Source organism: Silurus aristotelis, assembly GCF_946808225.1.
Source record: "Silurus aristotelis genome assembly, chromosome: 18".
NCBI lineage: Eukaryota > Metazoa > Chordata > Actinopteri > Siluriformes > Siluridae > Silurus > Silurus aristotelis.
This window is the reverse complement of record NC_139591.1, coordinates 24,038,895-24,053,894: the sequence shown is the minus strand read 5'-3', so window position 1 is coordinate 24,053,894 and position 15,000 is coordinate 24,038,895. Positions and strand designations below refer to the sequence as shown.

Below are 15,000 nucleotides of genomic sequence, written 5' to 3'. Positions count from 1 at the left end.
GGAAATAATCACATGAATAATTTTGAGGTGAAATCACTGTGGAATTTATTCAGTTTCTTTAGCAGGGGTTCAGGGTCAATCAGGATCTCTCTCTCTCTCTCTCTCTCTCTCTCTCTCTCTATCTATCTAATAGTGGCTGTATTTACACTTTCACACATGAAGGTTGGTGCTCATCAGAGGAAATGTTTCAGAAACCTTCTTCACCATCGTCTTTATGGGGGAATTCTGTATTAAAGCTGCAGCGTAAAATGTTTCCTAGAATCAGATCAGGATCTTTTACTCTTATTTACATCATTATAATGCGCCGGGGGAATAAATTAAGCTCCGCCCACTAGTTGATGCAGAATATAGTGTTAGACCTGATCAGTATCTGGTGTAATAACTGCAGTTCACCTCACAGTCAGCAGAGGGCCGTATATATTACAGACCGCTGCTTTAAAGGTCAGCAAGGTTTATTCTGTGGAAAACATCATGCAGGATTTTTAACAATAAAGAAGAAATCTACAGTCTCCCTCTCGAAGACCTGATCCAGGAACGTAAGAAATATTAAAGCATCCCTAAGCGAATTTCTCAGTTTTGTCCCTGTACAGAAATTGAAGTTCACTGGTTTATTATCATTCACACACACATTTAAAATCAGAATCAGGCTTTAAAACACACACTTTAAAAGAAGGTCAGCGAACAGTGTAAAACATGGTGATGCCTTTGGTCCACGGAGGTGCAGGTTACCGCGACAGGAAGTGGGAGGAGCTTCAGGTTTCATGGCTCAGGTAAGGACACACCACACACACCTGTGCGATGTCGTCGTACTCGTACGTGCGTTTCAGGAACGTGTCCGTGAGCCTCAGGCCTGAGATACTCTACAACACGGACACAAAGCCGGCGCAGTCACATGACTCACATGTTCATCTCTCATCACGCTTTGCAAAATGAAGATCAAATATGTACAATAAAATTACAAATGCCGTAAAATAAATATTTTAATTTATGCAAATTTATTACAGTTTCAGCTGCTCCGCTTTTACATTATTATTTGTTCGATAAAAATGTGCAATACTACATTTTACTATATCGTTTATATGACTTTTATTCATTTATTAATTCATTCATTCATTTTAATATTTTACTTTAAAAAAATATAAAATAAAATAAAAAAGTGCTGGAAGTTTCTGTCACCAAAACAGTGCAAAACTGATTCTTCTCATTAATCACATTTTACTGTAGAACTTCTTCAGCTTTTTCATTCCTTCTCTGACTGTTATGAAGCAGTGACACTGGAGACTCACAAACATCTGTCAAACATCTGTCAAACATCTGCCCCTGAAGAAAACTTCACTGTCGGCGATTACACATGTTCGTTACTCACGTTGCTATGGTTACGATAATGCATCAGAGCAGCTGAGATGGAGAACTAATCAGCACCTCCTGACCAATGAGAGGGTGATAGTGTTACCTGCAGACCCTGTACAGAGGAGAGGAGCTGCAGGGGGATGGACAGAGACGCACTCGGACCCAGTTTTCCCAACTGCCTTCCTGAAACTCCACACCAGTGCACTGAACGAGTGTTACACATCTCCAGCAGCAGGTCCATGGTGCGTTCGCTGAGACAACACACACACACACACACACACACACTTATTTAGAATCGATTGCATTTATGAGTTAATCTACAGAGCAGTTGTACGTCCACGTACCTGCAGTTTGTGATTTTGCAGGTGATATCGAAAGGCTCTTCGATGTTCACGGTGTCAGGAACGAGCTCCAGCGACAGTCGGACGTCTCCATAACCGGGAGCCTGAGTGAAGCCCGAGAACAATACACAATAATTCTGGTTTATTTACACAGCTGTGAAACATGAATGATGATCTGATGCTGTACCGAACCCGAGCTGACCCGGTTCTGGATCACACCCTTATCCTTCAGCAGCTTTTACTCCCTGAGCTCTGAGACTGTGTGTACATGAGCGCTGTGATTGGACCGTACCATTCTCTGCAGCTGGCTGGTCTGTAATCGTCCTCTCTCCCCCAGGTTGGTCTTCCACACGATGTCCAGTTTGCCGATGACTGTGACCCCTTTAATGACCCCGGCCTTCTCTGCAAACTCCGGCTTGGGTTTCAGACAGTACAGGTACTGCCGTGTGTCTGTGGGCTGCAGGTACGACATCTTCCCAAACGTCGACTCGCTACAGAGGAGCAGAAAAACAAACAAAGTCCGTATGGGTGAGACTACAGACCAACAGAGACATTTTGGGCAAAAATGTAGTTTTTTTGTGGGGAAAAAAAGTGTGTGTGTGGTGGAGAGGGTGAGATGGAGAGGGTGAGATGGAGAGGGTGAGGTGTGTGAGGTGGAGAGGGTGAGGTGTGTGAGGTGGAGAGGGTGAGGTGTGTGAGATGGAGAGGGTGAGGTGTGTGAGATGGAGAGGGTGAGGTGGAGAGGGTGAGGTGTGTGAGGTGGAGAGGGTGAGGTGTGTGAGATGGAGAGGGTGAGGTGTGTGAGATGGAGAGGGTGAGGTGTGTGAGATGGAGAGGGTGAGGTGTGTGAGATGGAGAGGGTGAGGTGTGTGAGATGGAGAGGGTGAGGTGTGTGAGATGGAGAGGGTGAGGTGTGTGAGGTGGAGAGGGTGAGGTGGAGAGGGTGAGGTGTGTGAGGTGGAGAGGGTGAGGTGGAGAGGGTGAGGTGTGTGAGGTGGAGAGGGTGAGGTGTGTGAGGTGGAGAGGGTGAGGTGTGTGAGATGGAGAGGGTAAGGTGTGTGAGATGGAGAGGGTGAGGTGTGTGAGATGGAGAGGGTGAGGTGGAGAGGGTGAGGTGTGTAAGGTGGAGAGGGTGAGGTGTGTGAGATGGATAGGGTGAGGTGTGTGAGATGGAGAGGGTGAGGTGTGTGAGATGGAGAGGGTAAGGTGTGTGAGGTGGAGAGGGTGAGGTGGAGAGGGTGAGGTGTGTGAGGTGGAGAGGGTGAGGTGTGTGAGATGGAGAGGGTGAGGTGTGTGAGATGGAGAGGGTGAGGTGTGTGAGATGGAGAGGGTGAGGTGTGTGAGATGGAGAGGGTGAGGTGTGTGAGGTGGAGAGGGTGAGGTGGAGAGGGTGAGGTGTGTGAGGTGGAGAGGGTGAGGTGTGTGAGGTGGAGAGGGTGAGGTGTGTGAGGTGGAGAGGGTGAGGTGTGTGAGATGGAGAGGGTGAGGTGTGTGAGATGGAGAGGGTGAGGTGTGTGAGATGGAGAGGGTGAGGTGGAGAGGGTGAGGTGTGTAAGGTGGAGAGTTTGAGGTGTGTGTGGAGTGAAGTTCTCCATGTGCACTGATGAGTTTACCGTTCCTCCCCTGAGCACACTGTGTTCAGTTCGGTGACGTTGTACATCATGGAAGGTTCCAGGGACACTTTCTCCATAAACATGGGTGAGGTGGTGATGTTCTGAATCTGAGCCTCCAGGAACACCTCGTCCGTCTGCAGGGATCACACAGGGATTACACACTGATCCTCATTTCAACTCCTTGATTCAGGCTGGGAGGATGAAGAACAGGAGGAGAAGGGGGAAGATGAGGGGAAGGGATTTTAAAGATGTTAAAATGAAGCTCCCGCCTAAATCAAGCAGCTGTTGACATCTGGATAAAAGCACTCAGAACACAGATCAGCACCTCGGGTTAGTTCATGCCTGAGATTTACAGTCTGGAGATGAACTGGGAGAAACATCAGACCTTTGAGAGGAACGTTATTATTTCAGAATGAAGCACAATGTCCATGCTGAGCTCAAAGCCGTATCACCTCCTGATTCTCACATTCCCTCACACACACTCCAATCAATCTGGAACATGAAGATCAAAGTATGTGTGTGTGTGTGTAAGAACACAGAGTTGTAGTCAGGATTTAATAGTAAACTATGAAACACACACACACACACACACACACACACACACACACACACTTTACCAACACCCTTGTAGCTGAATGAATTTCCACAAATCTTCATAAAATTTAGAAGAACATCTTCCCAGAAGAGATTATGTTCAAAAAGCACATACCAAATTTAGGGCCAGGTGTCCAAAAACTTTCGAGCATGTAGTGGGTGTGCAGATCAGAACTCATTTCAATTTAAAATCAGACACTGGGTTTATCTGGAGCAGTGAGCACGTGATGACCCTGGGTTAGCATCACGTGGCTTCTTTATCTTCTGCTTGATTAAAGGTGTTCGTATTTAAAGATATGGTCCACATGCTCCTGAATATCTGAGATCTTTCTCCTCACTGGAGGTGTGGAGCTCAGGGAATCAGTACACCATGTGCATAACCAGAGTCTGAACACCAGGAACTTTCCTCAAGTGCACATGGACTCTGAATACAACTCTGTGTGAAGTCCAACAGGAAGCAGGACGAGATGTGGGCTTTTCATTTCCTGGGTCACAATCAGCTGATTTTCACTCAAACACTTGCAAGAGATTCAGAGCAAAAAAGCAAAAGCAGTGAGAGAAGTTTATATAACAAACAAACAAATAAAATCAAAAAAGAGAGAAAACAACAAAAAAGGCATTTCATTTATTAATTCATGGCTTTGTTTCATTTCAGACTCCAAATTCCCCGTGTTATCATCATCATCATCATCATCATCATCCCCCGACTTCCCCCTCGCTCTTAATCGCCATTTCATCTGAAATGCACTTTTTCTTGTTTCTCCTTTGTTCAGCTTCAGCTGGTTTTATCTGCTCCACAGAGGAGAACGAAGGACAGGAGGGAAAAAGGGCTGCAGAAATAAAGGTGAAATGAGAAGTGGAAGGAATTACCACAGAACTGAGGTCACTCTAATGGAGAAAATAAAAACACAAGAAAATCATTAGAAATGTGCAGAATCCATGCGTAAAAAAAAATAAAATAAATCATCTACAAAAATACTGCGTTTGAGAAACAGCACTAAAATAATAATAATAATAATAATAATAATAATAATAATAATAATAATAATAATCTACATTACAAAAAAAAACTATATTCTTTAAAGTGAGGATGAAATGAAGTAAAGAAGACAAAATATATGAATGTGCAGATGATTCATATTCCACACAAATTTATCTGATCAGACTGAATCCACACACACAATCACAAACTTGTGATTGGCTGGAAGTTTAGGTGTGAATAGTGGATTGGATGGAAGTTCAGGTGTGTGTTGGCGTTCAGGTGTGTTGGCGTTCAGGTGTGTTGGCGTTCAGGTGTGTTGGCGTTCAGGTGTGTTGGCGTTCAGGTGTGTTGGCGTTCAGGTGTGTTGGCGTTCAGGTGTGTTGGCGTTCAGGTGTGTTGGCGTTCAGGTGTGTTGGCGTTCAGGTGTGTTGGAGTTCAGGTGTGTTGGAGTTCAGGTGTGTTGGCGTTCAGGTGTGTTGGAGTTCAGGTGTGTTGGAGTTCAGGTGTGTTGGAGTTCAGGTGTGTTGGCGTTCAGGTGTGTTGGCGTTCAGGTGTGTTGGCGTTCAGGTGTGTTGGACACGCAGGTAATTTGTGTTTGTCAGTTGAATCTAATTGAATGTGCTGCTTATAAACAGCTGTAACTACAGTAGTTATGTTTATGCAGTAAACTCCAGCCACTGAACAGGTGAGTAATAAAGGTGACAGGAGGAAGAGGGTCTGATCAAAATAAATCCCACAAACATAAATAAAAGAATCAATCGATAAAGAAAGAAAAAAAAAAAAAGAGAGAAAATCTCACCTCTGCATTGTAGAACTTGGTTTTCACATCCAGAGGCTTGAGAACCTGATTTAAAATAGAGTTCAGACTGAAGGAGGAGGAAACCTCAGGTTCTGCTGCTGCACAATCCATACAGCTCTCACAACACACACAATATACTGTACACTCTACACACACACACACACACACACACACACACTCTAGTATCAGACAAATCTAGTAATAATAAAGTGCAGAGTGAGAGTCCGAGTGTCCGAGTGTCGTATCTGATCTGGTTCTGGTTCTGTGCTGTACAGAGACTCATAAGGAGGAGGTTCTCAGGCTCTGCTGTGGAACTCTGATGTTAATTGCGTTGCTCTGATCACACTAAACTGATACATAACTTCAAACTCCACGACTCCGAACCCTCTCACACACACACACACACACACACACACACACACACACACACACACACACACACACACAGACACACACACACAGACACAGACACAGACACAGACAGACACACACACAGTGTTCACAACCAGCACACATACACTACTTCTACAGGGGTTTATTTACATCTCATTCAATTAGTGTTCATATTTATTTATTTATTTATTTATTTATAATCGTGAGTAAATATCTGATGCTTTATTAAAACTTTTAAATACGTTTCACGTTTTCCTTCTGAAAACCACTGATATTAAAATCATAAACAGAGTAAATTAATAAATAACGATGCCTGAAATGTAAAAAAAAAAAGATTTAAATGTTTTTAAACAATATAAAAAAATTCACTTTTTTTTCCTAAAGTACTAAACGAAAAGTTTTACATCATCAGCTTCCTGTCTGTCACACAAACAGAATTTACATCAGAAATTTGAGTTGATGTGCGTGAAAGGGTTAATAAATAAACACACACACACACACACACACACACACACACACACACACCCACCCCAAAAAATTATAAATAAAAGGTTTAAAATATTTACCTGAAATTTGAAAAACTTCCTAAAGTACAATTTGTCTCCGGTCTGAGTGGTGTAGCTGACAGCACACACCAGGCTGTGAAGGGACACACACACACACACACACACACACACACACACACACACACACACACACACACACACACACACACACACACACACACACACACACACACACACACACACACACACTTATCACTGCTGTAAGGTGAAACTTGCTATGAGCTGAACTCTAACTATGTACTGATAAAAAGCACCAGGTGTCATCACAATAAACAGATGTGTGTACACTGTTTTTTGTGTGTGTGTGTGTGTGTGTGTGTGTGTGTGTGTGTGTGTGTGTGTGTGTGTGTGTGTGTGTGTGTGAGAGACCCAGTCATCAGGGTTGCACAAGCCAGTGCACACTTAGTGCCGGGCCCAAACCCAGGGGTGGGGGTGGGGTGATGAAGAGAACAAAGAAGATGAGAAGGTGATGGGTAGGTATGGTTTTAAGGAGAGGAATGTGGAAGGGCAGATGGTGGTAGATTTTGCTAAAAGGATGGAAATGGCAGTGGTGAACACGTATTTTAAGAAGAAGGAGGATCATAGGGTGACGTATAAGAGTGGAGGAAGGTGCACACAGGTGGATTATGTTCTGTGTAGGAGATGCAACCTGAAGGAGATTGGAGACTGTAAGGTGTTGGCGGGGGACAGTGTAGCTAGACAGCATCGGATGGTGGTCTGTAGGAGGGTTTTGGAGGTGAAGAAGAAGAGGAGTAAAGTAAGGATTGAAAGAAGAATAAGATGGTGGAAACTGAAGGAGGAAGAGTGTAGTGTGAGGTTCAGGGAAGAGGTCAGACAGGGGCTTGGTGGTGGTGAAGAGGTGCCGGATGATTGGGCAACTACTGCAGAAGTGATGAAGGAGACAGCTAGAAAGGTTCTTGGTGTAACATCTGAAAACCGAAAGGAAGACAAAGAGACGTGGTGGTGGAATGAGGAAGTGCAGGAGAGCAGAAGAAGAAAAAGGTTGAGAAGGATGTGCTGCAAGTTAGAGCAATAAAGGTGGAGATGGAAATGTGTTGACTAGTGAGGAGAGTGTGTTGAGAAGATGGAGGGAGGATATTGAGCAGTTGATGAATGAGGAAATGAGAGAGAGAGAGAAGGTTGGATGGTGTGGAGATGTGAAGCAGGAAGTGGATAGGATTAGTAAGGAGGAAGTGAGAGCAGCGATTAAGAGGATGAAGAGTGGAAAGTCGGTTGGATCAGATGACATACCAGTAGAATCATGGAGATGTTTAGGAGAGATGGCAGTGGAGTTTTTAACCAGATTGTTTAACAGGATTTTGGAAGGTAAGAAGATGCCTGAGGAAGGAGAAGGAGTGTGCTGGTACTGATCTTTAAGAATAAGGGAGATGATCTGCCTCAGGTGTGTGTATAGGCCCAGGTGTGTGTGTGTGTGTGTGTGTGTGTGTGTGTGTGTGTGTGTGTAGGCCCAGGTGTGTGTACCATATGCAGCTTCATTAACATGTAGAACTTTATCCAGATCTTACATGTGAGTCCCGATCTCCTTGACCTCATGGTGGATGACATCATCAATGCAGCACTCTGGTTTTAGCTCAGACACGCCCGAGTTAGACGCTGAGAGATTTAACCTCTGAGAGCTGGTCTGAAGATCAGCCTGCACCAAGAGAGGGAGAGAGAGTGAACACACACACACACACACACACACACACACACACTGTGTTCCCCAGCAGCACTCTGTACCTTCACTAGTATATCCTTCACCACTTGGTTGCTGTCGTTGTGGACACTGATGTAGCTGGAAAAGGTCTCACCCAGGAATATATTTCTGTACGTACGTACGTACGTACACACACACACACACACACACACACACACACACACACACACACAAAAATACAATAACGTGAGAAATATTCAGCACACACACTGTTATATCACCGACAACGAGTTCCTCTGCTCACTTACATTATGAGGGGGGATTAAAAAGTTCCCAGACTAGTTCTGTAACACGCCAACGGATAGCAGCACGAGGCTGCCCATGCAGTCACAGGGAGCACCAACCTTCATAAGTCAGTGTGCTAAAAGACATCGTCCTGTGTACATTAGAAGACTGTGGGACTGGTGCTGATCTAACGTTCAGGACACGTTCCAGAAGAACCCTGGGAGCTGTATTGCTGTACAAGGCAACTATTTTGAAGGTGATAAATAAATAAATAAATAAATAAATAAAGTACTTTGTTGTAAACAGAGCGAGTCTCCAAACTTTAGATACCACCTCGTACAGCAGATATACACACTCGCTCCCCCGGAAAAAGCAGAGTAAACTCCTCCCACCTTCACCTCTGACTCCTTCCACACGTCTTACACAAACACACTGTTTCTCCATACAGACGTTAATGAGTTAGGCGTTACTATGGAAACGATAAGTATCAGAGTACTTTCAGAGAACTAATCACCACCTGCTGACCAATCAGAGCGCAGAGCTCAGCAGGTGTGTGGGGTAATGGGGATGTTTCAGTGTCCAACAGAGAAATATTTCAACCTTTAATATGAAACCAGGAGCAGAAAAGTTCAGTGTGAAATCTACATGAACTAAAACCAAATAAACAAACAAATAAATAACAGAGGTCAAATCTGATCTCATTCTGAGTGTCTAATAATAAATGTGCTTTTTACCCGAAGTTCTGTGGCAGTGTGAGCATCTCCCCCAGCATCAGAGACTCCGCCCCCTTTATAGTAGACGGGTCCTCGCTCATGAGCCGCCCGAACAGATCGCCTACACACACACACACACACACAATAGGCCAGGTCAGATTACAGGTCATGGATTTCTCAGGATTTATTTAGTAGACAATTGAATTTAGAAACATTTATAAAACTCAGGAATAAATGAGCGAAGCAGACACACGAGTTGTGGAGATCTGGAGCTTTATTTCGACAGTTATATCAGTTTATTTGATTTATTTTTATTGTGGACCTCAAAGAGCGAATCAGTGACATCATCGTACCATCATTCTGCTTCGATAACATGATCAACATTCCCTTTTATCACAGTATTTATTTTAAAAACATCGTATTTATTAATTTTGTCTGAATGAGACTTTTAGAGCAAGAAAAATACGTGGAAGAATTTTAAAACTGTTATCAGTAAATGAATAAATGAGTTAATTTAAAGGTGTGTGTTTATTCCTGCTCTGTGTTGACAGAGAGAGGAATCTGCTCCACTCACACACACACACACACACACCTCACAGGTAAATACACACTGATCAGGTAGAACATTATCACCTTCTGAGGGGTGAAGTGAACACCACTGATCATCTCTTCATCATGGCACCTGTTGTCAGGCAGCAGGTGAACATTTAGTGCTCAAAGTTAATGTTAGAAGCAGGAAACGTGTGAGTGTAAGGATTTGTGTGAGTTTGACAAGTTGTGACGTCTAGACGTCTGGGTCAGAGCGTCTCCAACACTGCAGCTCTTGTGGGATGTTCCTGGTCTGCAGTGGTCAGTATCTATCAAAAGTGCTCCAAGGAAGGAACAGTGGTGAACCGGCGACAGGGTCGTGGGGGACGAGGATCATTGATGCACGTGAGGAGCGAAGTCTGGACGTGTGGTCTGATCTAACAGACGAGCTCCTGTAGCTCAAACTGCTGAAGTAGTTCACGTGGTAATAATGTTATACCTGATCTCTGTGTGTGTGTGTGTGTGTGTGTGTGTGTGTGTGTGTGTGTGTGTGAGTGTGTGAGAGAGTGTGTGTGTGAGAGAGTGTGTGTGTGTGTGTGAGAGAGTGTGTGTGTGTGTGTGTGTGAGAGTGTGTGTGTGTGAGTGAGAGAGAGTGTGTGAGTGAGAGAGAGTGTGTGTGTGAGAGTGTGTGTGTGTGTGTGTGTGTGTGTGTGTGTGTGTGTGTGTGTGTGTGTGTGTGAGTGTGTGAGAGAGTGTGTGTGTGAGAGAGTGTGTGTGTGTGTGTGTGAGAGTGTGTGTGTGTGAGTGAGAGAGAGTGTGTGAGTGAGAGAGAGTGTGTGTGTGAGAGTGTGTGTGTGTGTGTGTGTGTGTGTGTGTGTGTGTGTGTGTGTGAGTGTGTGAGAGAGTGTGTGTGTGAGAGAGTGTGTGTGTGTGTGTGTGAGAGTGTGTGTGTGTGAGTGAGAGAGAGTGTGTGAGTGAGAGAGAGTGTGTGTGTGAGAGTGTGTGTGTGTGTGTGTGTGTGTGTGTGTGTGTGTGAGTGTGTGAGAGAGTGTGTGTGTGAGAGAGTGTGTGTGTGTGTGTGTGTGTGTGTGAGAGTGTGTGTGTGTGAGTGAGAGAGAGTGTGTGAGTGAGAGAGAGTGTGTGTGTGTGAGAGAGTGTGTGCAGTTACCTGGTAGATCTCGGTCTTCACATGTTACAGGCATGTTGGTGAACAGTGTGGGTTTGGTCAGACGCATCACTAACAACAAACACACACTGATTATTACACTGACAGCACTGTGTGTGTGTGTGTGTGTGTGTGTGTGTGTGTGTGTGTGTGTGTAAGTGTGTGTGTAAGTGTGTGTGTGTACACAAAATCAACACAATAACAACAATAATCTAATTTATCAAGTTACAACATTTAAAGAGAATATTTGATAAATAATAATAATTAAGAATCACATCCACAATAAAAACATATAAATCAAAAACAGAGTTAAAATTTATTTTTATTTTTAGATTTAATTTAAACAGTTTTATTGTAATATAATTTTTTAATAAATGATTAAAAAGAAAAAAAATTACTGTACATTTCCTTATTTATAGATAATGATGGTGGTGGTGATGATAATGATAATGGTGATGGTGATGATAATGGTGGTGGTGATGATGATAATGGTGGTGGTGGTGGTGGTGATGATGATAATGGTGGTGGTGATGATAATGGTGGTGGTAATGATGGTGATGGTGGTGATGATAATGGTGGTGGTGGTGATGATAATGGTGGTGGTGGTGATGATAATGATGGTGGTGGTGATGATGGTGATGATGATGGTGGTGGTGATGATGGTGATGATGATAATGATGATGGTGATGATGATGGTGGTGGTAATGATGGTGATGATGGTGGTGGTGGTGATGATGGTGGTGGTGGTGATGATAATGGTGGTGGTGGTGATGATAATGGTGGTGGTGGTGATGATGGTGATGATGATGGTGGTGGTGATGATGGTGATGATGATGGTGATGGTGATGATGGTGATGATGATAATGATGATGGTGATGATGATGGTGGTGGTAATGATGGTGATGATGGTGGTGGTGGTGATGATGGTGGTGGTGGTGATGATAATGGTGGTGGTGGTGATGATAATGGTGGTGGTGGTGATGATGGTGATGATGATGGTGGTGGTGATGATGGTGATGATGATGGTGATGGTGATGATGGTGATGATGATAATGATGATGGTGATGATGATGGTGGTGGTAATGATGGTGATGATGGTGGTGGTGGTGATGATGGTGGTGGTGGTGATGATAATGGTGGTGGTGGTGATGATAATGGTGGTGGTGGTGATGATGGTGATGATGATGGTGGTGGTGATGATGATAATGGTGGTGGTGATGGTGGTGGTGGTGGTGATGATAATGGTGGTGGTGGTGATGGTGGTGGTGGTGGTGGTGATGATAATGGTGGTGGTGATGATGGTGATGATGGTGATGATGATAGTGGTGGTAATGATGGTGATGATGATGATAATGGTGGTGGTGGTGATGATAATAGTGGTGGTGGTGATGATAATGATGATGGTGATGATGATAGTGGTGGTAATGATGGTGATGATGATGATAATGGTGGTGGTGGTGATGATGATAATGGTGGTGGTGGTGATGATAATGATGATGGTGATGATGATAGTGGTGGTAATGATGGTGATGATGATGATAATGGTGGTGGTGGTGATGATAATGGTGGTGGTGATGGTGATGATGATGGTGGTGGTGATGATGATAATGGTGGTGATGATGGTGATGATGATGGTGGTGGTGATGATGATAATGGTGGTGGTGGTGATGATAATGGTGGTGGTGATGATGATAATGGTGGTGGTGGTGGTGGTGATGATGATAATGGTGGTGGTGGTGATGATAATGATGATGGTGATGATGATAGTGGTGGTAATGATGGTGATGATGATGATAATGGTGGTGGTGGTGATGATAATGGTGGTGGTGGTGATGATGGTGATGATGATGGTGGTGGTGATGATGATAATGGTGGTGGTGGTGATGATAATGGTGGTGGTGATGATGATAATGGTGGTGGTGGTGATGATAATGGTGGTGGTGGTGGTGATAATGGTGGTGGTGGTGATGGTTGTGGTGATAATGGTGGTGGTGATGATAATGGTGGTGGTGATGATGATAATGGTGGTGGTGGTGATGATGATAATGGTGGTGGTGGTGGTGGTGATGATGATGGTGGTGATGATGATAATGGTGGTGGTGGTGATGATAATGGTGGTGGTGGTGGTGGTGGTGGTGGTGATGGTGGTGGTGATGATGATAATGGTGGTGGTGATGATAATGGTGATGATGGTGATGATGATAATGGTGGTGGTGGTGATGATAATGGTGGTGGTGGTGGTGGTGATGATAATGGTGGTGGTGATAATGATGATGGTGGTGGTGGTGATGATAATGTTGGTGGTGGTGATGATGGTGGTGGTGATAATGGTGATGATGATGATAATGGTGGTGATGATAATGATGATGGTGATGATGATGGTGGTGGTGATGGTGGTGGTGATGATGGTGATGATGATAATGTTGGTGGTGGTGATGATAATGGTGATGATGATGATAATGGTGGTGATGATAATGATGATGGTGATGATGATGGTGGTGGTGATGATGATGGTGGTGATGATGGTGGTGGTGATGATGATGGTGGTGATGATGGTGATGATGATAATGGTGGTGGTGATGATGATAATGTTGGTGGTGATGATGATAATGTTGGTGGTGATGATGATAATGGTGGTGGTGGTGATGATAATGGTGGTGGTGATGGTGGTGGTGGTGATAATAATGGTGGTGGTGGTGATGGTGGTGGTGGTGATGATAATGGTGGTGGTGATGATGGTGATGATGGTGATGATGATAGTGGTGGTAATGATGGTGATGATGATGATAATGGTGGTGGTGGTGATGATAATAGTGGTGGTGGTGATGATAATGGTGGTGATGATGGTGGTGGTGATGATGATGGTGGTGATGATGGTGATGATGATAATGGTGGTGGTGATGATGATAATGTTGGTGGTGATGATGATAATGGTGGTGGTGATGATGATAATGTTGGTGGTGATGATGATAATGGTGATGATAATGGTGATGATGATGATAATGGTGGTGATGATAATGGTGATGATGATGATAATGGTGGTGATGATAATGATGATAGTGATGATGATGATGGTGGTGGTGATGATGATGGTGGTGATGATGGTGATGATGATAATGGTGGTGGTGATGATGATAATGGTGGTGGTGATGATGATAATGGTGGTGGTGATGATGATAATGGTGGTGGTGATGATGATAATGGTGGTGGTGGTGATGATGATGATGAATAACTGAGTGTAAATAAACTTTAACCATTAACACTCGAAATCACCCTTTTAAACACCTGACTGTGTCATTCTCAAGCTCTGTCCCAAATCCCGCCTCCACCCTGTACTGGTGCACTACATTCAGTAGTAAACAGCGGCCCCTGTAAACACTTTCTAGTGCACTTTCTATAATAATGTGACCCCTTAAGCGACCAGGAAGCGACATGTAGCTGATTAACTTTATAAATGCTAATTTTAATAACACATTTTATTACTCTGAATCGTTTAAAACTTATAAACATATAAACATGTTAAATAAACATTTCACACAAAAAACATGTTTTAAATACGAACCCTTTAATGCGAGGAGATGCTCCTGTTTAGCCTGATTAACGTCCATTTTGTCTAGCAGTAGACCTTTCACCTGCATGATCAGCTGACTACGGCAAGCGCACAGGCACAAAACGCGTTTTCGATAAAAAGCGTAAAGGGTTTCAGGATCAAAGCGCAATTTATAAGAATCTACAAACAAACAAACAAATAAATAAAGTGTATCTAATATTAAATATTAGTTTTGTTTAAAAAATAATTAGGTAAGAACGTGTTTAGTATGTTTAATCATTAATAAAATCATTTCTTATATTTGACTATAAGGTTATAACGGTGGAAATCAAACGTCTTTCTTAAATGTGTTCCATAAAATCTTTTTTTTTTTTTTTTTTTAAATAAGAGATTTTTTATATTATTCATTTTTTAAATTTGATTTATTGTTTCATTCTTTAAGATACCGTCAGCCTAAAAACATC

General features: G+C 43.4%; 1 protein-coding gene across 2 annotated transcripts in view; it reads right to left on the bottom strand.

Annotated features, from left to right (window-relative positions):
• Positions 1–20: 20 nt before the first annotated feature.
• trappc13 (trafficking protein particle complex subunit 13) overlaps positions 21–15,000 on the bottom strand; it is a 15,469-nt gene continuing 489 nt past the window's right edge. Inside the window, exons 1-13 of one of the 2 annotated variants that reach the window (XM_083568891.1) lie at positions 14,549–15,000; positions 10,990–11,058; positions 9,315–9,414; positions 8,379–8,463; positions 8,165–8,292; positions 6,639–6,711; positions 5,680–5,724; positions 4,769–4,786; positions 3,305–3,438; positions 1,984–2,182; positions 1,695–1,795; positions 1,454–1,601; positions 21–860 (exon numbers count right to left, since the gene is read on the bottom strand). The exon at positions 14,549–15,000 is cut by the window's right edge and continues 202 nt beyond it. In XM_083568891.1, coding sequence (XP_083425017.1) covers positions 753–860; positions 1,454–1,601; positions 1,695–1,795; positions 1,984–2,182; positions 3,305–3,438; positions 4,769–4,786; positions 5,680–5,724; positions 6,639–6,711; positions 8,165–8,292; positions 8,379–8,463; positions 9,315–9,414; positions 10,990–11,058; positions 14,549–14,624 — 1,284 coding nt within the window. In that variant the 5' untranslated portion in view covers positions 14,625–15,000 and the 3' untranslated portion in view covers positions 21–752. The remainder of the gene's footprint in view (positions 861–1,453; positions 1,602–1,694; positions 1,796–1,983; positions 2,183–3,304; positions 3,439–4,768; positions 4,787–5,679; positions 5,725–6,638; positions 6,712–8,164; positions 8,293–8,378; positions 8,464–9,314; positions 9,415–10,989; positions 11,059–14,548) is intronic. The other variant, XM_083568892.1, reaches the window with a different exon arrangement.